The 22,518-nt window shown below is 42.3% G+C and overlaps 2 protein-coding genes across 2 annotated transcripts; one reads left to right on the plus strand and one right to left on the minus strand.

The window, feature by feature from the left end:
• The first annotated feature begins 17 nt into the window (after positions 1–17).
• LOC120793143 (ELKS/Rab6-interacting/CAST family member 1-like) lies at positions 18–16,691 on the plus strand. The gene is made up of 20 exons (XM_040132911.1): positions 18–245; positions 1,654–2,418; positions 2,541–2,729; positions 5,839–6,130; positions 6,836–6,963; positions 7,049–7,123; positions 7,217–7,372; positions 7,499–7,666; positions 7,868–8,035; positions 8,180–8,317; positions 8,461–8,601; positions 8,826–8,966; positions 9,083–9,276; positions 10,539–10,674; positions 10,783–10,914; positions 12,022–12,182; positions 12,386–12,533; positions 13,063–13,158; positions 14,271–14,456; positions 14,642–16,691. Exons 2-20 carry the CDS (start codon positions 1,873–1,875, stop codon positions 14,777–14,779), a joined length of 3,333 nt encoding a protein of 1,110 aa, XP_039988845.1. The 5' UTR covers positions 18–245; positions 1,654–1,872; the 3' UTR covers positions 14,780–16,691.
• A 2,756-nt stretch (positions 16,692–19,447) lies between these two features.
• Positions 19,448–22,103, minus strand: LOC120793818 (F-box/LRR-repeat protein 14-like). The gene has a single exon (XM_040134238.1). The coding sequence runs from the start codon at positions 21,487–21,489 to the stop codon at positions 20,278–20,280; it is 1,212 nt and encodes a 403-aa protein (XP_039990172.1). The 5' UTR covers positions 21,490–22,103; the 3' UTR covers positions 19,448–20,277.
• Positions 22,104–22,518: the final 415 nt, after the last annotated feature.

Consider the following 22,518-nt stretch of genomic DNA (forward strand, 5'->3'; position numbering starts at 1 on the left):
GCTCGTGATCGCGCGTTTCAAATACTAGCGTGGCGAGGAAGATTGTCGTGAACGCGCACAGGAGGCTTGACGTCACTGAGGCGCCCTGGCTCTCCTGAGCCGCTGGTACTGCTGGTAAAAAGATGGGAAAATCAGATAGAGTCGAGTGATTAACATAAAATGATCATTTTTGCAGCTGACTTCCACTCACTTGAGCGAGGATTCAGCACTGGCACCGGTTTGAGCTCCACCAGACACCGAGAAAGGTAGTTTGTTTGGAGAGGTTCTCACCACTGGCTATTGTGTTAGCGAGAAAAAACAGTGGTTCTGCTTGACCACATAAATTGGATGGACTAGCCTCCATATGTCACTGCGAGCTAACGCTAAACGTTGTGTGCATTTGATATTTTAGCTCTTTCCTTGATATTTAATAGACTCGCTGTAATGTATGTGAAGCTCCGAATGAAGAAAACTGTAGCATAAAATGAAAATCCGTTCAGTGGAGGAGGAGGAGGAGGAGGAGGAAAATGGATATGGTTTAATATGGGTGTCTCCAAAGCAGCCCCTGTACGGTGTCGTTAGGATTGTGCAAAATGCTTCAATTCTGCTTTAATGTGTCACAATTTGACACCGCATTGAATGAACTTATCACATCGGACATCTAACTATCGCTCTGAAAGGCTATTCTTTCTTTTTGTATTCATTTTTACAAGCTGGGAGATTTTTTTTCCCCCTTACAACGTCCACCATGGACAATCCCCTTTGCCTCCCTTGCTAGTTCAATCCATGTCGTCAGCATATTGGAGAAAAGCTTCAGAGATTCAAGATTTAGTCCTCAGACAAAATATGTTTACACAGGTCTCAAGAAAAACGACAACAATTTAGGCATAACACGTAGTAAAAGGTAGAATTGTCAGCCTTTACTGTTAGCCGGTATGTTAACGTAACGTTAGCTGTTAGCCAGGCCACACAGACTGCCTATTTAAATGGCTGTGGTGGAAATTCAGTTGAAAAGAAAAGCTAAAAAAAAACACAGCACAAACCCGAATATTCAAATACATGTCCGTACACAAAAGCTACTTGAAGTCTACCTCTTGTAACGCTAGATACCGAAATTTCGACTCCGTTTCGTCCTACCAACACATACAACGTTACAGCGTAAAACTTAACCTTTGATAAGGATAAGCCTAAAATCACTGGCTCCCAAACTCTTCTACATCTGTGTCCTCAAGTATAAATATAGTAGGTCGATCAGGAAGGACTCCATCTGAGAAGAATTTTTGTTCTTAGACATGACTTTATACAGTTACATAACTGTCTGTACCGCAGGAAGGAATCCAGTTAAGACAGTGAAACCTAACCACAGAGTAGACATCCCTACTCGTTCTCATGGTGCCAAATGCTAAAAAGTGAACCAAAAATGAAATGTACTAATGCGCATTTGCTGGACATGGATGGAGACCCCTTCAATGACCCCCAGTGGACTCCAGACTGCATGACGAAACCGCTGGGTTGTTCGATACGGGGTTCCCAGAGATTGATGAAGATTTTGTTGGGTTTTGATACTACTGTGTCAATCTTACATTCATCCAGTTGTCTTATTAATTTATAACAGCTGATTTATACATGCTATTGCTGTGCAATTTATATGGAACAACTGCGTTCTCTTTGCAGATTGGTGTCATAATTTGTAACACTGGATAGCTCCTGTTGGAAGAGGAAAGTCTTATTTATCATGAACATTGTGCCGACCGTCTCCCGCTGAAGCAGGGCCACTGCCACATTTTCACACAATTGTTGAAAGTCACTACCACAAAATCAGCAAGAATATAACAGACACTCAAGGTCATACATCAGTCTTGCAGCCAGCTCCATTCTTCTATTTAGCAGAAGATGTACGGTAGTGCCCGCTCTGTTGGCAGAGGGGATGCCAACCATAGTGGAGGAAGAGATGGAGGTGGCACTGGTAATCAGGGATCTGGCCGTTCTCCTCGCCTTCCCCGCTCTCCACGGATGGGACATCGTCGCACCAACAGCACTGGAGGAAGTGGAGGGGGACCTGGAGGAGCAGGAGGCAAGACGCTTTCCATGGAGAACATCCAGTCCCTCAACGCCGCATATGCCACCTCGGGCCCAATGTACCTCAGTGACAATGAGGTTGCCATGGCAGGGGACCACATTCCTAAAAGTGGTGGCACAGTGACGACCATGGGAAGACAAAGGGTGACATATGGGTCAAGGGGAAGCAGTAGTGGCGTTGTGGCTGCTAGTACTCCCAACATCTCCACCTCAGTGCCAGCCAATGCTGTGTTGCCAGCAGGCATGATGGCAGGTGATGCTTTAGCTTTTGGGGACCACCACATGGCCTCCACTGTGCCCCATTCTCTGAGGCAGGCCAGAGACAACACCATACTTGACCTGCAGGCCCAGCTTAAAGAGGTATTTTGCTTATTTTTCTTTATCAAGGATATGGCATTTTTTTTAGGCAGACTAGCTAGGTTTGAAAGACCATACACCGGTACCCAGTATTTATTTGCTACTCCTTTATCCTGCTTTCTCAGGTTCTGCGTGAGAATGAGATGCTGCGGCGGGAAGTGGAAGTTAAGGAAAGCAAGCTCAGTTCCTCCATGAATTCTATCAAGACCTTCTGGAGCCCAGAGTTAAAGAAGGAGCGAGCTCTCAGGAAAGACGAGGTTTCTAAGATCGCTGTCTGGAAGGAACAATACCGTGTGATTCAGGATGAAGCACAGGTGAGTGTTCCCTTATATTTGTTTGAATAGATTGCATTGATGACAGAGTCATCAGTCTGCCTGGGTCAAACATGTTGGACTGGAAAAATGCATTTCACACAGTTTGTCAGCTTTAGTACAAGCATGTTTCTCTCTGTCTTTCTACTCTCTCTGCATAGGTTAGAGGCAGTTTTTGAACATCTAGTTAATCCTCTTATACACAGCTATATGCTCATGCTTAATAGATGAAAGAAGCCGTAAATCTAATGGCTGCATTAGCATATCTGTATGTTTCATAAATTGATGGATGTGCTGAACAGCATAAAAATGTGGAGAAAAGTGCAAATCTTAAACTAGGTATATGTGTAGTAATATAACCGCTGCAGAAAATAAGAAATCAACTTAAGAATGATCTTGAATTATGGGTAGCAACAATAAAGGAGCACTTGTTAATAGCCCTTCTGATTTAGTATTTTAGTTATGTGCCTTTCAAAAATGGGTCGATTCTGATTTATCATATGGTTTGGACACAGGTGATCTACCATACATTGAAGTGAAATGACCAAAAACCAGATACATGTTATATATTTGTCTTTCAAGTGAAATCCATATCAAAACCGCAGAATTCACTTTCAACACTTATATCATATTTTCTCATTGATTGAAAATAATTGGTCAATATAAATACAAGTGCTGACAGCATACTAGGTTTAGATGAAAAAATAATACTTAGGAAAGTGAAAGTGTGTATGTGTGTGACTTGGTGTTGATTGCTTTGATTGCTTTTATGAGATGACAAGATTTTATGAAGTTCCTCTTTCATTCCAGCTTTTTGTTTTTTGTTTTTTAAATCGGGGGTGAAAATTCTAGTCCTCACATCGTTGCTTCCATTACCTGTCAAAATGAAGTATTCAACAGTCTACTGGGCTTGTTATTGTGGAGTTTAATATGTGTTGCCCTTCATCCAGCTGGCCTTTTCATTTCTGATGTCAAGTGCAGAGCCCCAGCACTTTTAAATGCCTTGTATTTCCTGTAATTTCTTCCACATCAGTTTTCTGTTGTTTTCTCTTCCTTGGCTCTGGATCTAAAGCATAAAGACACAGGCTTAGTAGAATTTGAGACCACTTCCTTGCTTGTCAGTCTGTCAGCCTGCACACGTGTAGATACTTTATGCACACGTTTAACAAATATGTGTTTAATAACAGCAAGTGAATAAATATACTCACAAGACCTATTTTTAAAACCTATTGTATGTTGTGGGATTTGTGTAAATTAAGTTTCAGTAACAAAGAGAAATAGTCTTTGTTTCACACATTCTTAACGGATGGGCAGACCTGTATAAATTGCTGTTTTCACTCTTGCTGAGTCACAGAATCACACTGCAGACTAATTCCCAGTAATGCCCAACTAGCGCAGGGCAAATTGGTGGGTGCTGTAATTTAAAGATGTCTGCTTTCATATGTCAGCCTCCGTCTCCCATGCTGGCAGGCACACATGTAGCGGAAAGCACTGAAACACAGACACACATATACACACACACACACACACACACACACACACACTCATACTCTCAAAGGCATTTGCTTAATTACGGCTTCTGCTAAACTGCATGCCCTCATTGACCATAGGTTCAAATGACTGTGCGTACGTCTGCAGTTGTGTGTTTAAGTTTATGTCTATCTGTAGTTTTAATGCGTTTCTGTGCCTGCTATGCTTATATGCACGTTGGTCGCACTGTTTCAAAATCCCCATTACTCATATCTCTGTCATCATCCCTGATAAGTGACTGGTTTTACCAAGTGTGTAATAGTGTGAAATGGCTGTCATCTTCTTTTTCCCATTAAAAAGAATCAGATACTCACCTAATAATCTTCAGTTATTTCTTGGTAACTACTCCTTTCCACATGGCTAAAAAAATCTAATTTATCTTGGGATGTTGTGAAATGCTAATGATGTTTTAGCAACTGATACACATTAGCACTGAGTTTAGTGTAGTGCACATAAAAATTTCAATGATAAGACAGGGAGCATAAAGAAAAAGGTAGTATGTATCACATGCTAAGCATCATTAACATTTCAACTTTTATACATTTTGTCCAGTTGTGTGGATGTTCTGTAGCAGAGGCTTGGTTTTGTGTGCACTGTGTTGTTATGAGCTGTGACTTGCTGTTTAGATCAGTTTAGTTAGTGCATCACATCTCCTAATTTTTGTGCTCTCTCAAACGCCTGACTGTTATATCTCCTCAAACACAGAGAGAGAGAGAGAGACTATAGGAGGGGGAGGGAGAAGGTGTGTGGTAGTTTGTGTGTTTGTGTGTGTGTGTGTGTGTGTGTGTGTGTGTGTGTGTGTGTGTGTGTGTGTTTGTGTGTGTGTCTGTGCGTGTCCGTGCATGCATCTGTCGGTGTGTATGTTGGAAGGTGGATCGGTGCAGTCACAGCAGTGAGTCAGCCTTAGTCACGGGGTGGAGAGGGTGATGGAAAGGGAGGGTTAGTGAGAGGAGAGGTGAGAGTATTGGAGGGAAGAGAGAGGGTGAGACAAGGCAAGGTAGATAAATAGTGAGTGAGGAGGAGAATAGTGTGTGCCGGTAGACGTAGGAGAGAATGACATAGAAAAGAAAGGCAGGGGTCTGGAGGAGGAGGAGGACAGAGAGAATCTAAGACAGACACTGACTTCCCTTTTTGTTCTGTCGTCTAAAAATGCTCACAGCTGGTTCAACCCAGAGTGTAACACAGCCTTGTGTTACTGGCTCACGGCAGCTCTGCCAAGTGTCCGTGGCGTCAGATGCCACAAACAATGAAACACTATACAGGGCTGATTGTGTTTCGCTGCTTGTATTTGTCCGGGAATGAAATGTAACACTGTCCACAAAGCCTTGGTGGGGGTGCATCTGTCAGGGCATTGCTAAAATTTTCAGTCATGATTATAGGCTGATTTTTAACAAGCTGTAACACAATATTATGCCAGGATCCATTTCATAAAGTGGGCTGGTTGCAGCCCCAGTATCACTCACGTAATCAATATATTTCTTCACCTCATCTACCCGTGTGTAAATTATTTTGTAATAAAGGCTAGCAAACAGAGAAGAAAAGATGAATGTTTACAAATGCATTTCTGTTTATTTGTCTCTAGCATCTCCAGATGACTGTACAGGCACTTCAGGATGAGCTGAGGATCCAAAGGGACCTGAACCAGCTGCTTCAGCAAGATCCCGCCACCCAAGGCCGGGACCTGGCCCTGACATCTGAACCTACAGAGGAGAACTACCGGCGGCTACAGGCCGAGCACGAGAGGCAGGCCAAGGAGCTGTTCTTACTAAGAAAGACCTTGGAGGAGATGGAGCTGAGGATTGACACACAGAAACAAACCCTGGGAGCTAGAGATGAATCCATCAAGAAACTTTTGGAGATGCTGCAGAGCAAAGGTAGTTTTAAGCCTTGGGAGAGTAGCAAAGCACCAGATCTACAGGATTTCTTCTATTGGCCAGTAGATTGTGACTCTTTAAAAGAAATTAAATATTTAAAAGAGATTGGTGGTTTTCCTGTTGACTTTATATAATAAGTTTCTTCCACAAACATTTTGGGTCTCAATAAGTTTTGGTCTCAGGCTATCAGTTTAAGCAGCTGTGGTTGCTGCTTACTTGTTCCTCCTCATTTCAACCCAAGCCCCCCCCCCCCGCGCTGGCTAAATATGGGTTTCTTTTCTCCATAAACTGACCACAAGACATGCTTTAAAAACCCAAGCATACTCCTGAGGCTACAAACATTCAAGGCCTTCTTGCAAATACCTTTGCATAGGTGTCTCGCAAATAGCGTGGTATGCGATCTTAGGGGCACAAAATACTTGAAATGTCACGTTTGACAAGCTGGAATGTGTAGGACACTTAGAAGAAACCCCAAATCCATTTAAACCCCAGAAAGTACCTTTTATTAAATAAAATAAAAATACACTGGAAAATAAATTAAATTCTGTGTGCTTTAGACATTTGGTTATTTGGTCTCAGCTCCTGTGTTAGCATCTGCGAGTCAACCACATTGCTTATGATGCTCAAGACTTAAACTTTGGACTACACAAATGTCTTTTTACCTACTTCATCGTGGTAACCAGGTTGTTATGTTTGCTGTGTCAGGGCCCTCTGCCAAGGCATCAGAGGAGGACCAGGAGCGGACCAGGAGACTGGCTGATGCAGAGATGCACAGGCATCACCTTGAGAGTTTACTGGACCAGAGAGACAGAGAGATTACTGCACTAAGAGAGGTCCAGTACAACCATGATGAGATATCTTTCTGTGGTTCTGTTTTTCATACATACAAGCAACACACATCTTCTTTTGACCCAACAGGAGCTGCACCGTCGGTACGAGGGAACCCCTGAGTCCACCAAAACTAAGGCTCTACAGACTGTCATCGACATGAAGGTGACGATTTAAATAAAGAACTGTGTGTGATGATGTATGTTGTGTGTCACACTTTGCATGCTATGTTCGTTAAATCCTCTTCATCAACCCCAGGATGCAAAAATCAACTCAATGGAGCGGAGCCTTAGGGACATGGAGGAGGAGCTGCTAATGCTGAAATCCAATGGACTTCTGAGCTGTGAGGAGCGTCAAGAGGAGATGAAGCAGATGGAGGTTTACCGCAGCCACACCAAGTTCATGAAGAACAAGGTCAGATGCCAAGTGACATTTAGTTTGTCTGAACTGTAATTCTGCGTAACCTCACATATAAATGTATAGATGCATTCAATATCTCCCTCTTCCTTGTTTCCCCCGACTCTGCTTTTACTTTTTCAGATGGAGCAGGTGAAGCAGGACCTCTCCAGGAAGGACACTGAGCTGCTTGGTTTGCAGACCAAGCTGGAGACACTCACCAACCAGTTCTCAGACAGCAAGCAACACATTGAAGTCCTTAAAGAGTCTCTCACTGCCAAGGAGCAGCGAGCTGCCATCTTACAGACAGAGGTACAGCAGATACATATTTTACGCTCTGTATGCCTTGTTTCCTCGTACTTTGGACTGACATTACTAGAAAGAAAAGCACAGAAATTACCATATTTTAAGAAGTTTTTCTGTTTTTTGCTTTTTTGCTTTGATTTTAAACTTCTGAGCAGGAGACAGTTATGGTTTGTGGCTGTTGAAAGTTGTCTGCCTTTTCCTGGCCAGGTTGATGCCTTACGCCTTCGCTTGGAAGAAAAAGAGGCAACTCTGAATAAGAAGAGCAAGCAGATACAAGAAATGTCAGAAGAGAAAGGCACACTCAATGGGGAAATCCACGACCTCAAGGACATGCTGGAGGTTAAGGAGCGCAAAGTTAACGTACTACAGAAGAAGGTGATTTGGACTAAGAAGCATTCAAAGGATCTTGTCTTACATTTGTTGTGTGAAATGAGCAAAATGATGCATCCATCATGTCACAGTACCTGTCCTGTGGTTGACGTTTATTTTGACTGATGGTTGCTTGTATTTGCCCTGCAGATCGAGAACCTGCAGGAGCAACTGAGGGACAAGGAGAAGCAGATGAGCAGCCTGAAGGAGAGAGTAAAGTCTTTGCAGGCAGACACTTCCAACACTGACACTGCTCTCACCACACTTGAAGAGTCTCTTGCAGAAAAGGTGAAGTTATGTCTGCACAAACTCTGTGCCTTAGCAAATCAGAGTTTGTACTTATTTGCGCTCAGTTGTAACAATGTACATGTGTTGGTTGGTTATACATGTGAAGGCAGCATGTGTGTTTTGTTTCCTCTACGTCCACCTAGGAGCGCATCATTGAGCGTCTAAAGGAGCAGCGAGACAGAGACGACCGGGAGAAGACAGAGGAGCTCGACTGTACCAAGAAGGAACTGAAAGAGTTGAAGGAGAGACTGAGCTTACTGCAGGGAGACCTGTCAGACCGGGAGGTGAGAAATGGATTCAGAAACACAAGCTCACACATTGACAAGCAGACTCCTGCATACCATGGTTTTTTCCATTACTCTCACTTTTATGATGAGTCATGGATGCCAGTATTAGATATAATGTATTTTCAGTCTCCTCAGTCCCATGCCCTGGTAATTTGATAAGCTGGAACAGGTTCATCTATGCTTTATACTTATGCTGTGTATGTGGGTGTGTCTATGTGCAGACCTCACTGTTGGACCTGAAGGAGCATGCGTCATCCCTGGCCTCCTCAGGGCTGAAGAAGGACTCAAAACTGAAGAGTCTGGAGATCACCTTGGAGCAGAAGAAGGAGGAATGCCTCAAACTGGAGAACCAGCTTAAGAGAGTAAGATACCTCAGATAAAACATTCAACATGATCCTACTTAGTCTTTATCACTTTTCTCTGCCCACTAACCCTGAAAGCGACTGCAGCTGATAACCAGCATCTTGTCCTGTGTCAGGCTCAAAATGCAGCCCTGGAAGCTCAGGCTAACACTGAGCTAGCCGAGCGCATTAAGAACCTTGAGCAAGAAGTGGCCCGCCACAAAGAGGATTCTGGGAAGGCCCAGGCCGAGGTGGACCGCCTGCTGGAGATCCTTCGGGAAATGGAGAATGAGAAGAATGACAAAGATAAAAAGATCAGTGAGCTGGAGAGGTGGGTGGAAACATGCATGTGAAGTAAACCTGACAGATGCGGACATCGACTAATTTGTTCTAACTTTGCCATTGTCACTATTCAGTAGTTAATAAATGTTTGTCAGTTTTGTGTGCAGGGGGTTTCTGGTTGTCAGCCCTGAAATAAGTATTGTCTTGAATGTTCATATTGTACAGATTATGTTGTGTCTGTATCACAGAAGTTTTGAATGACGTGCTGTTTTTTTTTTTTTTTAGTATTGTTCAGCAGCTGAGCTTTCCGCTATCTGTTTTCATTCCTGCTAGCTTGGACTTGTGACCGCTCTTCCTCTTAACTGATGCAAATTGTCCCTCAATGACTTCATGTCACCCTGGAGACTGTTTCCCCTGGCACATTAAATGGTGGATTTTAGTGTAATTTGGCCACCTGCCATTTGGCATTTTAGCAGTATTGCTTTGAAAGCTGATATCGTAAATGTTATTAGCAGTCCCATTTTAATGGTGATAGGTACAGCTGCAGTAATTAACATAGGCAAGCCATCTTTCATGTAGTGTTTCCATGACTGATGTCTTTTCCTTGTACATTGCTAATTGTGACCTCGTGACATCAGGGTCAAAAACACTAAATAATCCTAGAGCTGATGTGTATGAGTTCTCCTCTCTTCCTCTTTTTTTCTTCATATTTGCTCATCTTCCTGGCCTGAGTCTGTTTTTCTCTTTACTGCTTTCTTGTCTTTACATCGGAAATCTCTCACCCCACCAGTTTGGCCTCCAGGTTAGTGTTTGCTCTTTTTCTCTCTCTCCCCCTGACATGTTCTTACTCTTTGTCTTCTTCTCACATTTCTCTCGCTTTGTTTCTTTTCACCTCTCGCCTCTCGATAGTATGTGTTGCTGAAAGCAATCGCCTTGTCCTGACATAATGAACTTTGTCTTTTGTCTTACCCCTGCTTATACTCATTTTTCGTCTTTTGCCTTCTTATTGTTCTATCTTTCACCGAGTCAAACCTGAGATTGACTCTTTTGTAGGGCTGTCGAAAGTCTTGCCAAAGCAAGTCTGTAAGACTACGTTTGTAACTGTCATTTCAGTTTGTTTAAAAAGGGTAGCTTTTCACGGGATCTCTTGATACCTGTATTTAAAACGTAATTTATTTGCACTTTTCCCCCACATTAATATTTCAATTGGAATGATAAATGTTACATTTACTTGTTAAGTGGGGCCAAAGACTGACTTGTACATGTAGATGATATCTAACTCCACCTGTGTATCCCATGGTGTCCCTTTAGGCAGATGAAGGACCAGACTAAGAAGGTGGCGTCTCTGAAGCACAAAGAGCAGGTGGAGAAAAGCAAGAATGCCCGACTCATGGAAGAGGCTAGAAAGAGGGAGGACAACTTGTCTGAGACCTCCCAGCAGGTGAAGGTAAGGCTTGTGTGTGGATCACTTGGACTGTGTGTACCCTGCAGAAATGTTTTCATTTTCTGGCACTGACAAATAATAATTTGACCTTTTTCTTCCCCTGCTCCAAAGGACACTCTGCGTCAGAAGACGGAGCGCATAGAGGAGCTGGAGGAGGCCCTGAGAGAGAGCGTTCAGATCACTGCTGAGCGAGAGATGGTGCTTGCACAAGAGGAGGCTGCCAGGTCACTGCAGGAGAAACAGGTACACAAACCCACCTAACGCACACGATCATGACAGAGCAATATTAATCCAGCCACAGGATCACATCTACAATACATGCATATCTAAACACACCTATATGCAGATAAAACAAACACCTTCATATACTGAGATTCTTTCTCCCCCTCACCTTTTTGCTGCCATTGTGGTGTTTCTCATCCCTTCTTCACCTCCCTCCTCTCCTCTGGCCCCCTCCTCTTTCTCAGTTCTTTTATCTTTGCTTGTCGTTTTCTCTTGTTTTCTCTCTGCTACACACCGCCTCTCAGAAGCACTCACTCAAACCAATGCATGAGTCCAACCTCGCCCACTTAAAGTGGTCTAAGGTATGAGCCCAGTATTCGTGACCTCCATCAGTGAGAAACAACACTTACACGAGGTGGACACAATAACAGCAACACCTTTGCAATTCATGTACTTGCATATAGCAGCCCTGCCATAAACATGGCTGTGACGTTTGGTCATTTTTGGGGCCTTTGACTTTGTTTTTTGTTAGACTGCATGTCTTTGCAAAGTGCTGCTGTTGTTTCCAGCCCACGTAGTTTTCATGTTATTTTGTTTACCTGTTGTTTGCTTATTAAACATGCTGATTAAATGGTTTGTTCATACATCAAATAGCCAATAAAATTAATAATTAGGGGATGAATTATTCACTCATTCAGTCAACTGTGATTAACGAATATATTGATATGAAACAGAGGAACTCTTTTACCCTTTTAAGTAGATAACAGGTAAATGAAATTTAGTGCTGTAGTTTAATGATACCTGTGTTTTAGTTGACCCCTAGTCCTTCCCAAAAGCCCATATGACTTCTGCCCCTGTCTCTTATAAGAGCAGTTAATACTGGAAAATAATTTTAAAGTCTTCTTGAAAAAAGCCCTTTGCTTTCACTGATGGATTTAGATAATCTGTTCTCAACCTATTCATGATTTAATTGTTTGTGTGTGCTGTGTGTTTGCTGTGTGTTTGCTGTGTGTTTGCTGTGTGTTTGCTGTGTGTTTGCTGTGTGTTTGCTGTGTGTTTGCTGTGTGTGTGCTGTGTGTGTGCTGTGTGTGTGCTGTGTGTGTGTTGTGTGTGTGTGTGTGTTCCCAGATGGAGGAGCTGCTGGGGGCCATGGAAAAGGTGAAGCAGGAGCTGGAGTCTATGAGGGCCAAGCTGGCCTCCACCCAGCAGTCTCTGTGTGAGAAAGAGGCACACCTCACAACCCTGCGAGCTGAGCGCAGGAAACACCTGGAGGAGGTTTTGGAGATGAAGTAAGACGTATGCACACAGACACACAGACACAGTTGGTTTGAATACACTCTGGATTATCGATTGCTACCTTCATCTTGTAAAATGTCATCCAATTCTGGCCTTCCCCAGGTGGCAGGATGATTTTGTGCAATGAATTATAAATGATGATTGAGCTATTTACTTATGTGGTTAAATGCCATGTTGTTTCATCCCCACCTAACAGGCAGGAGGCGCTGTTGGCTGCTATCAGCGAAAAGGATGCGAACATCGCCCTTCTGGAGTTGTCTTCCTCTAAAAAGAAGAAGACCCAGGATGAGGTCGCTCTGCTGAAGCGTGAGAAGGACAGACTGGTGCAACAGCTCAAGCAGCAGGTAGGGAGGGGTCTTCTGCTACCCACCGAGGGAATACGTGACTGAGACATCACAGCAGTTCGAGCCTCACCATGATCAGACACATTCATATCATTTCTGTTTCTCTTTCCTACCTGTCTTGCACAAGATATGTTCACTAGCAGGGGACAGAGTATAGGGATTCAGTGTCCATTGTCCAGTGAAAAGAACAGACACATCGGCTGCCAGTGTGACTTTCCACAAACAATAGTATACGTAACCACCAGGCACACTGCAAAGTTACATGCCAGATACCAGTGAAATATTTCTTTGAAATTAAAACCCATGAGGATTTTCTGTCTGTAATTTTTGTTGAAAGTTATCATTATTTTTTCACAAATTAGGTTTATTATATAAGTGATAAAGCAATATATAAATTGAAATTTTGAATCGCACAGTGCCTGAATCTGGAAATTGTTTTGAAAACAAGTACGATGACATAGTTGTCTTTAACGTGTATATGAAACATTTTTGTCAGTGTGTCGAATGATTCTTAGTCTTTGATTTACAGACTCAGAACAGGATGAAGTTGATGGCAGACAACTATGAAGATGACCATCTGAAGAGTGCCCCTGACCAGACAAATCACAAACCCTCTCCAGATCAGGTAGCGTACCTAACCACCAGTTAGCTGGATCATGTCTTTATTTCATTCTTACCAGCATCTCAAAAATATCTGCAATTGGTCATTGTTGTAAGGAAGTTTGAACTGGTACCTGCTGTCGAATGGGAACTGTAATGTTGAAATGGAAATTTTTTTTTTTTTTTTTTTTTTTTGGGTCTGTAAACACACTAACCAAATGTTCCTCTCTAATGCTGCAATTGGCTTACCTTATGGCTAACAGGATGATGAGGAGGGTATTTGGGCGTAACCTTTTGCCTTCCCCCTCTCTCTCTCAGCCATTTTGTTCAGAAGGGTGAGCTCCTTTGAAAAGCCAGAACTGTCGTTCCTCTCTTCATCGTTGCTCTGCGGCATGTTTACTTGTCCTCCATTCATTTGTGGTTTTCTTTTCATCACATCATTCCTCTTTTCTTAATGTTGATGGTCATTATCATCATAGCTTTGTCTTTCTGTGAGAGCAGTTCTCACCTCTCTCACCCCGTGTTGCAACACTGTTCATTTATTGCTTTTTAGTGGTTTATGGTATAGGGATTGGTGGTATGTGTTTGCATGTGTTTGGATAAGCTAAGAGGTTGAGATGATTTTGATCCTGGCTCAGTCTCATTGCCTCACACTAAAGCATCTTAGCTTTGCATGCGACTGCTCTGACGCTAATGAATAGCTGCTCACATTTGGAGTCACACAAACAGGTGTTGCATTGGATAACCACGACATAATCAGTGGTAGAGTAAGTTCCTTTGTAAGACACTTTGCTGAGCTGCACATACATTAATAACAAGCATACATACGCTAATAATGTACCTGAGAAGGTTAGCTCTAATGTGAGATGGGTTCATGAGCATGCATGCAGATGCAGATGTTCTGTTTTTCCTCTCATGTAAAAAAAAAAAAAGAAACAAACTTTTTTTTTTTTTTGTTGTTGTCATGCAAATGGTGTCTTGTGCTTGGGTCTGTCATTGTGTTCAACCACTGAAATTGGACCATAACTCCTCCTTTTGTTGGTGTGTAGTCTGAAGAAAATTATTATTTTTTTCCTCCCTTTCCCCTCTACTTATCTATATCCCTCACCCCTCTTTCTTCTCTGCCTCACCCTGCAGATGATACCCCCTCTTCTAGCCCTGTCCCAGAACCGCAGTAAGCTCAAGCTCTACATCGCCCACCTGACAGACCTCTGCCATGACCGGGACCCCAGCATCCTCAGCCAGCTCACACCACCCTCTCACTACCACCACAGCGACCCCGAAGACTGGGAGGAGGAGCTCCAGAAGATGAACGTCGAACAGGTAGTAGAGGAACCTTGTCGCTTTCATTTAGTGATTATTTTGTATGGGTATTCTGATGTTGCCATTTTCAAGAAATTTTCAAACAAATATCCCCAAGATATGTTTTTTTAACAATGCAGAATTTTGTTGATGGTTGGATTAAAATGCAATTAAAAAGAAACTAATTGATTCTCTCTTCCCTCCAGTTGGAGCGGGAGCTGGAGGTGTGTGAGAAGGAGAGCGGAGAGCTGCAGGAGTATGCCAACTCTGTTCTCCAACAGATCGCAGATTACTGCCCTGATATCCTGGAGCAGGTTGTCAATGCCTTGGAGGAGTCATGCTGACAACTCTGACCTCAGACATAACCCGGCGAACTCCTGGTCTTCACATAACTTGTAGCTGAACCCAGGCGCCCCTACCTCCACCCAATGAGGCTCCTGGAAGGAAGGGAGGAAGGGAGGGAGGAAGGGAGGGAGGAAGGGAGGGAGGAAGGAAGGAAGGAAGGAAGGAAGGGAGGAAGGAAGGAAGGAAGGAAGGAAGGGTATTATCTCAACCCACTGAGCTCTAATTCTTTGTTCCCTTCATCCACCCTGGAACAAACTTTCATGACCCCTGAGTGCTTTCCTGTCTCATGTGTCTTTCTAATGTCAGGCCTGCAAAAATCAAAGTAGGGATGTTCGCAAAAGTCTATCACAGTGCTGTTAAATACGCCACTTTGAGCAAATATCAGATTACTGACTGCAAACCAAAGGTCTGGTCATTTAATGATGGCCATGGCAGGTGGTTGAATCCCAGTGGGAAGAGAAGAACTAATGTACACACCTAAATTTACGTCAAGTGGGCAACAGCACCCTGGAGGTTAGTCAAAAGTTAAAAGTTTACCCCTTTAGCATTTGTGAACACACCAAATTTGATTTTTTGACTCAAGGATACTTGGAAAAATATCATTGCACGTCTGTTAGTCTGGGACAGGTACGCTGGGAGAGAAAAGATTTCAGATGAAAGAAGCCAACTTCCGCACAAAGTCTTGGAGTATACTGCCAACCTTCCTCTCCCCAGATGGCTTCATTGACAGCAGGAATTGCCAGATCAAGCACAGTTACCTCACCCACTTCTATCTCAGTTGTTTACTGAGATAGAAATTAAAATTCCTCTCACTAATCTCTAAAGTTTAAAGGGGTAAGTTTACTCCTCACATGGGGCAGGAAAGCACCTTTCGTCTTGGAGAACTGGGGAGCTGCTACACCTAGAGGGGAGCAGAGAGGAGCTGAGTTCAGTGTGTAAATCGTGGAGCCACGTAGACGCGTGTTTTCTATTTTAGTTTCCTTAGGTATTTGGTTGGAACCCAGTCTCTAGTTGGAATACAGCTGCTGGTGGCCAATCATCACTTTTTAACCAAATAAATGCGGCGTGTTCTCCAGCTGGAAGCTGCGGATCTGTCCATGTAGCCAGGACTAGGTTGTAGGTACATTTTACTGTGTCGTCGTGGCTGGGTCACTGGCATGAGAGGGGGACCGAGGCCTGACCTTTGACACAGATCAAAGATGAGAATTTAGTTATACCAAGTTTTCAGCGGATGAGAGAGAGGGGGGAAAAAAAAAGCTTTTATTCTTGGTGACGTATTCATTTTTAAATGGGTTTTGCACACAACGTCCACTTGTTTATGAGGTATGCAATGTTTCTTTTGAGAACGTTCCAGTGGCCTTGGAGCATGCACAGAGATCAGAACTGGACCTAATGAAGGGATATTTATTCCTCTGTAATATTGGTGCTAAGGCATGATGTAGGGAATTTTTCGATCTGATCCACTGATCATTCAGTCTCATCCAAAGTTTCTATAGATGTTACGTAAAGCCCACCTGATCTTAAGTTTGCAGAAATAATCACTGAAGAATACAAGCAAATGCCCCTTTTTCTTGTGTTTTTCAGATCACTTAAAAATGCTAGTGATGCCTCCTTTATTGTATTTTTTTGAAATCTTCAGGGCTGTGGTTTTTAATTACTAAGTGCATCTACATTTACAGGAAATGAAAGTCACTTTTCAGCAGATTTTTACTTTTTAGATCAGTTTGTAAATAACGTGATATTTAACACGTACAGTGACTGAATAAAGGTAATTAAGTGGAAGGTGTTGTGCATTCTTTTAAAAAATCAGAAAAGTTCAAAGCAGTGCAGTTGTCTTTGTGTCTAATTTTGTCTTGAGGACAAAAGTGTGTGTGTGACAGTACTGCAATAACTTGCGGAAAATCATGTTCTATAGAGATATATATATATATTATATATATAATATATATATCATATTATATATATATATATATATATATATATATATATATATATATATATAATATGATATATATGATATATATATCATATATATAAATATAATACATATATATAAAAATATAATACATATATATAAAAATGTTTACTGTATGGATATGCATTGAATGTTTGCACAGAATCTTGAAGAGCGAGCTGCTCTGAACAAAAAGACCGTCAAGTTAGTGTCCTCAGCAGAAACTGAGGAAAGTGTCAAAAAAAACAAACTTTTGTGTCAAAATAATGTGTGAACTACAAATGTTTTCAAACCGTGACTGTGTGATGGGAGAGTACTTTTCTTGCATTTATTTCTAATTGTCATTTTTTTAATTTATTTTCACCACATGGTAATGTAAATGTATTATGCTGAGATTCCAGTGTTGTCTTTTTTTTTTTCTTTCCTTCTTACCTGTTCTGTCATGGTTGATGTCAAAGGCAGATGGAGCCTGATGGATAAATTAAATAAGTCTTCAACCATCATGGCCCTCCTGCTGTAATAAGAGGAACAAAATGTTACAGAACAAAACCGTGAAACACTGCGTCAGTATACGTATTGAAAATAGATGACGTTTTCTAACAAACTTCCTACGTGTGGTTGATTTAAAGATAAATTTAGGCGGGTGGATTTTCAAATTGGACTAACAGCCTGACGTACTGAAAACAAAACACATCCCTGATTTTGGAGGATGTTAGTTGGAAGCTTGCTTTTGTACTTGTCTGTCAAACCTCTCTGAGTGAAGGTCAGTTTCTTTCCATTCCTAACCCCTTAACCTTTCGCCGCTGGCTTCAGAGAAAGAAGGCATGTGTTTTATTTCCCTTACTTTGGCCTGTGCGTCCCTGCCCTTGCCTTAATGTCTCGTCATCTCTTTTTCTTGACTCCTTATTGAGGAACATAGAGTTGATTAAGGGGCTTCTGTCAAGTTCATGGTATTTGTTTCTCTCTTTTGCATTTGTATAAGAAATGTACTGCCTTCTGCCTGTTCGTGTTAAGAATCAAACTGTGTAAAAAGAAAGCAAAACAAACATGTTTGTGAGTTATTTGGATTTTGTATGTATGTAAATAAATAAATTATAAGCCTTGGATTCTTGTTTAAGCTTTTTTTTTTTCTTCCAAATTTCAGTGATAAATACACCACTTATACTATAAGCTTCACCCGAATTTGTGAATGTTTGATTTGTTATTCAACCAGTTTTTAAAGACTAACACTCACTTGCAGTCGTTATGACTGATTTAAAGGTACAAAAACAAAAACAGAAGTTACATCAGGTAGTGGTATCAAAGTTTCTAAACCCCTGTTTATCTTGTGCAAATACTTATGCTCTTCCAGGAAGACCATCAGAATTGTGGAATTAAAATTCTGCACTGATTAATTGGCCACAGACCTGCACATTTGCTACATTCATTCATTATTTAACTCCTCGAGAAATTTCTCCTCTTGCTTGACCAGTCAGAGGCCAGTGTCAGCTACACCTCTGGAGCTGAGAGTGTGTCGACGTAAGTATCAAACCCTTACAGACTTGGATTTCATCTGTGTCCGGTGCAAATGTGTGAGAGCAAGAAAGTGCGAGAGCTTTATGTGGTTTAATTAATTAGAGTGATTGTTGTTTGTTCACAAAAAATAATCTTGGATCAAATCAGATGAAACTTTGTTGACATAACAAACACCACAAGATCCATTTAGTAGCTGTTCTGGAGCTTTCAGTTGCATATCACAGTCTTCGAGTTTGTCCGGTTTACATGGACTTGTAAATGTTCAAACTTAGATTTTTTCAAAACCCCTTACTGCCAATTGAAAGCTCCAGAACAGAACAGCTACTAAATGGACCCTGTGATGAAAACGTGTTTTCAGCTGTCAAAAATATCAAATTTTAATCTCAGGATAAAAACCTATTTGGAAAATGGAACAAGAACACTGTGCTTGCCATTTTCTTCCTGTATCATCCCAAACGTGTCAGTGCAATGAACCGTGGGTTGTTTCCTCAAGAAAATAATGCAGGATTGCTGACCTCGGGGAGGTGTGCACACGGGGCCCATAACGTCTGTGCAGGGACCTTCAAGCACTCGTCAGTATCATAGTCAGAGCCCCGAGTCCTCACAAACATATTGAGAACATGCATTATAGTCTGAGTACATAAGACCCTGTGAGATCTTACACAAGGAGAGCTAAGCAGGATAAAGAGTTGCCAAATGGGGCTTTGAACCCAGGTGCTGGGACAAAGGCAAGTATTATTTGAAGTTTTTACTAGTGCCAGTGGGATTCAATTGGAACTTCTCTGTCTGTAAATACATTTTTTTACAATACACCCTTATTTTCATTCATCACCAATCTTCAAATACCAGTTTGTTAAGAATGTGTGCGGTGTGAATTCCCCTCAGCTGCACAAGCTGGTAAAATATGAGGTATAATAGTAGGTATTACCTGCTGTGGAATGATTAAGATGATAATCCCCATCTTAGTTAAATAATTCACTCTAGATTTCATTTAGTGGTAGCTTTCTCCAAGATACTAAACGTGAGAAATCAAAAGGCATTCTTCTGATTTTCTTGTGCAGCATACATATAAAAAAACTTGGCTATTAAGACCTAAATATTTCAAATGGCACACTGAACCTCAAAAACCTTTCAGACATAAGGTTATCATAAATCAAATAATAGTTGGTAAAACTGTTACAAATAACACAAAAACTGACAAGATTGAAACATATTTGTCATCTTTATTCATAAATATCACTACTGTATGAATATAAAACAATCTTAAATTACTGCTTTTTTTTAAACAAATACTCTGACACTATCATTGGAAGCTCCTCAGGAGAAAAACCACTGATGAAGAGTTTAAGGTATTGCATATAGCCTTGGCAGCTGTTAATTACTACGCCTTACTGTAGTCTTGTTGATGAACCTTTGACAGAGTAGCATTCTTGAAAATCTGATACATACTTATTTCCTCAGGAATATGAAACATAGCCAAATATACACAAGGTAAACAAAGACAGACAGGAGTGATCCACCCACTTCAATTTGAAGTACAAATTTGTCAACAACAGTCATTCGGTACAAAAAATATTGGTTACACCAGTAAAAAATACGTCAGCCGAAAAAAAAACAACATTCTATCAAAACTTCAATCCAAGGTACTCCAGCCTTTCTGTTAAGAGTTAAAATACCCACCTATTATTCTGCAATGAGATTTTTTTCTTAAATATCAAAATCTCCATTGGTATGCGAGTCACAAAAATATGCAATGTAATCTAGTATTCAGCAATGGTAGGCACTCCTGTGTTGGATGGGTGAGGTAGCTAGATAGTAAGAACTGTACACTGGCTGAGATTAAACAACGCGCCTCAAAAGACAAAACTGAAACAAAGTCAGAGTAAAGGTGGATATTGCAGCGGAGGTGAACAATATTCCAGTGATCAATGCTGAGTCCCTCTTATTGTTTTTGTCACAGTATAGAAGGTAAAATTAAGAAACTGAGCACTATACACAATGAAACATGTATACTAAACAGGAGAGCTTTCACCTCACTTTCTCACTCTCAGTCATCTGCCACAGTCCCAGGTTTAAAACTTTAAGGCACGGGAGCTGTGTTATCCTCTCCAGACCCCTCTTGGTGATCTTAGTACAACCATACAGATCAATTCCCGTCAGCTGGGTCAGGTGGTCAGCTATCAACTCCAACCCTTTGTCTGTGATTCTCACACACTGCCCAATGTTCAGAGTCTTCAGTTCGTGCATCTGGCGCACCATCCTGTTAATGCCATCATCACTGATATGGCAGGAACAGAGAGAGAGGGACTTGAGCTGATACAAGCCCTGGGCGATGTATGCCAGGCTCTGGTCCCCGATCTTATCACAGAAGGAGACGTCGAGTCCAGACAGGCGGAGGGAGCCCATGGCCAGATGCATTATCCCCGTGTCACTGATGTTATCACAGGACCGCAGGTTCAGGCTGCACAGGTGGGTCATATGTGACAGGTGGATCATCCCTGCATCTGAGATCCCTCCACAGAAGCTGAGGTTAAGCACTTTGAGCTTGTTTAGCCCCTTTGAGACATGTTTAAGAGAAAGATCGGTCAGCTTCTGGCAGTCCTGCAAGGTTAGCTTCTCCAGAGACAGACAGCCCTCCGCAGCACTGCGGGTCATGCCAGACAGGTGACCGATGCCCACATCGGACACATGCCTGCAGCTGCGCAGGTTAAGGCTCTTGAGTCTGTGCAAGCCCCAGGCAATGAGCAACAGGCCTGTATTTGTGATGTTGCTGCATCCCCCGAGTTCAAGCACCTCCAGGTTTTTGAGGTACTGGGCAATCCTGCCCAGGCTGGAGTCTGTGATCTGTTTACAAAGGCTAAGGTTCAGCACCCGCAGTGATGGGATGTCCTGCACAAAGGCATGTCCGAGTCCGTTGTCTGTGAGGTTGAAGCACCCACACAGATTAAGGCTTTCGATGTGCGGCATCCCTTGAATCACGTAGCTCAGACTTCGCCTCAGACTGAGAATCTGAACTTTTTTGATCCCTCTGGTCTGCAGGCTGGGGAACAGAGACGGGTTAGCTCGCCGTAGATGGAGCTTGGCTTCCACCCCCCTCCACACCGACTTGTGGTAGGACGCGTCTCTCCAGGCCGCGCACACTTGGGCTACTCTTCCTTTGTCTTTAACGTCCAGATAACTGAAAATAATGGCGAGGATCTCCGGGAAAAGGCACGATATGTGTGTCTCCATTTCAAACATGGCTGTAGGTTGACTGCTTTCAGCAGCAGAGGTTGCTTGTGGGCGATAATACTGTCGTGGTTAGCTCGCCGAAACTCTGCCTCAGAAGTTGCTGGCTGACTCGGCAACGTTAGCTAATGTCAGCTAGCAAACGAACGGGCTAACTAGAGCCAGTTAGCTTTGTGTGCAACGTAAAAAAATCCACCCATCTCACAGGAGTGAGGTTTACTAATGAACTTAATAAAATGATTGTACAAAGTGACTACTAACGGCACAGTTCTTGGGTTGACAACGCTGACGCAGATGCAAGAAACTCCGAAAGGCAGTCTATTTACCTAGCGGGCTAGGCTAACGCAATTAGCTAACGTCGGCGTAGCGTTAGCATTAGCTGTCTAAAACTTGTGCGCTTCAAAGACGAACACCCTCCTCGTCCAAGCCGTCCAAATCAACTTATTCTTCACTCCAACTCATCGCAGAGCCTATCCAGGAACTTTGTGGTTTATCGAAACTTTCCGCTACAGAGCCGTTTCCTCGTACAAAGGTGACTTCCAGGCTCCTTTACCTTCTGAGGCATTTCCAGCGGCGTCGGAGCATCCCGGATCTCCACTAATGAATAAACCGACTCTGGTAGGTCAAAGCCGGTTCAGACACTGACCAGCGGCTCCTGCTGGAAGTCATAAGCATCGTTACTGTTGTTACTGTGACACAGTTTAAATTAAAAGAAACAAAAACATGAATTACAACATTTGGCAGCATTAAAACAGAGAATTAAGCAATTCAGGTGCAAATTAGAACAGTAATGTATGTTTTTACGTTTGTTGTTTGCTTCGTTTTATGCTTGATTGCGGGTTGTTTTTTGGCAGAATGTGTGAAAACCAGATGCAATTAAGTTGTCGGTTGGGCATTTTGTGAGACAAAAAAAAGGGCATAATTAATGTTAATGTAGCCTACTCTGGCTCAGAATTAGAATGACAAGTTTATTGGCCGGGTATGCCGACACGTTTAATTATTTCATTTAACCGGGAGCAAACTTACAGAAAAGAAACTTAC

This window comes from Xiphias gladius, chromosome 8 (assembly GCF_016859285.1).
Source record: "Xiphias gladius isolate SHS-SW01 ecotype Sanya breed wild chromosome 8, ASM1685928v1, whole genome shotgun sequence".
NCBI classification, from domain to species: domain Eukaryota; kingdom Metazoa; phylum Chordata; class Actinopteri; order Istiophoriformes; family Xiphiidae; genus Xiphias; species Xiphias gladius.

Excerpts from the sequence above, each read along its gene's own strand:
- LOC120793143 (XM_040132911.1), top strand. The coding sequence starts at position 1,873 with ATGTACGGTAGTGCCCGCTCTGTTGGCAGAGGGGATGCCAACCATAGT. Across the intron at positions 6,131-6,835 it reads GGAGATGCTGCAGAGCAAAG|GGCCCTCTGCCAAGGCATCA; the intron begins GTAGTTTTAAGC and ends TTGCTGTGTCAG. Across the intron at positions 9,277-10,538 it reads AAGATCAGTGAGCTGGAGAG|GCAGATGAAGGACCAGACTA; the intron begins GTGGGTGGAAAC and ends GTGTCCCTTTAG.
- LOC120793818 (XM_040134238.1), bottom strand. The coding sequence starts at position 21,489 with ATGTTTGAAATGGAGACACACATATCGTGCCTTTTCCCGGAGATCCTC.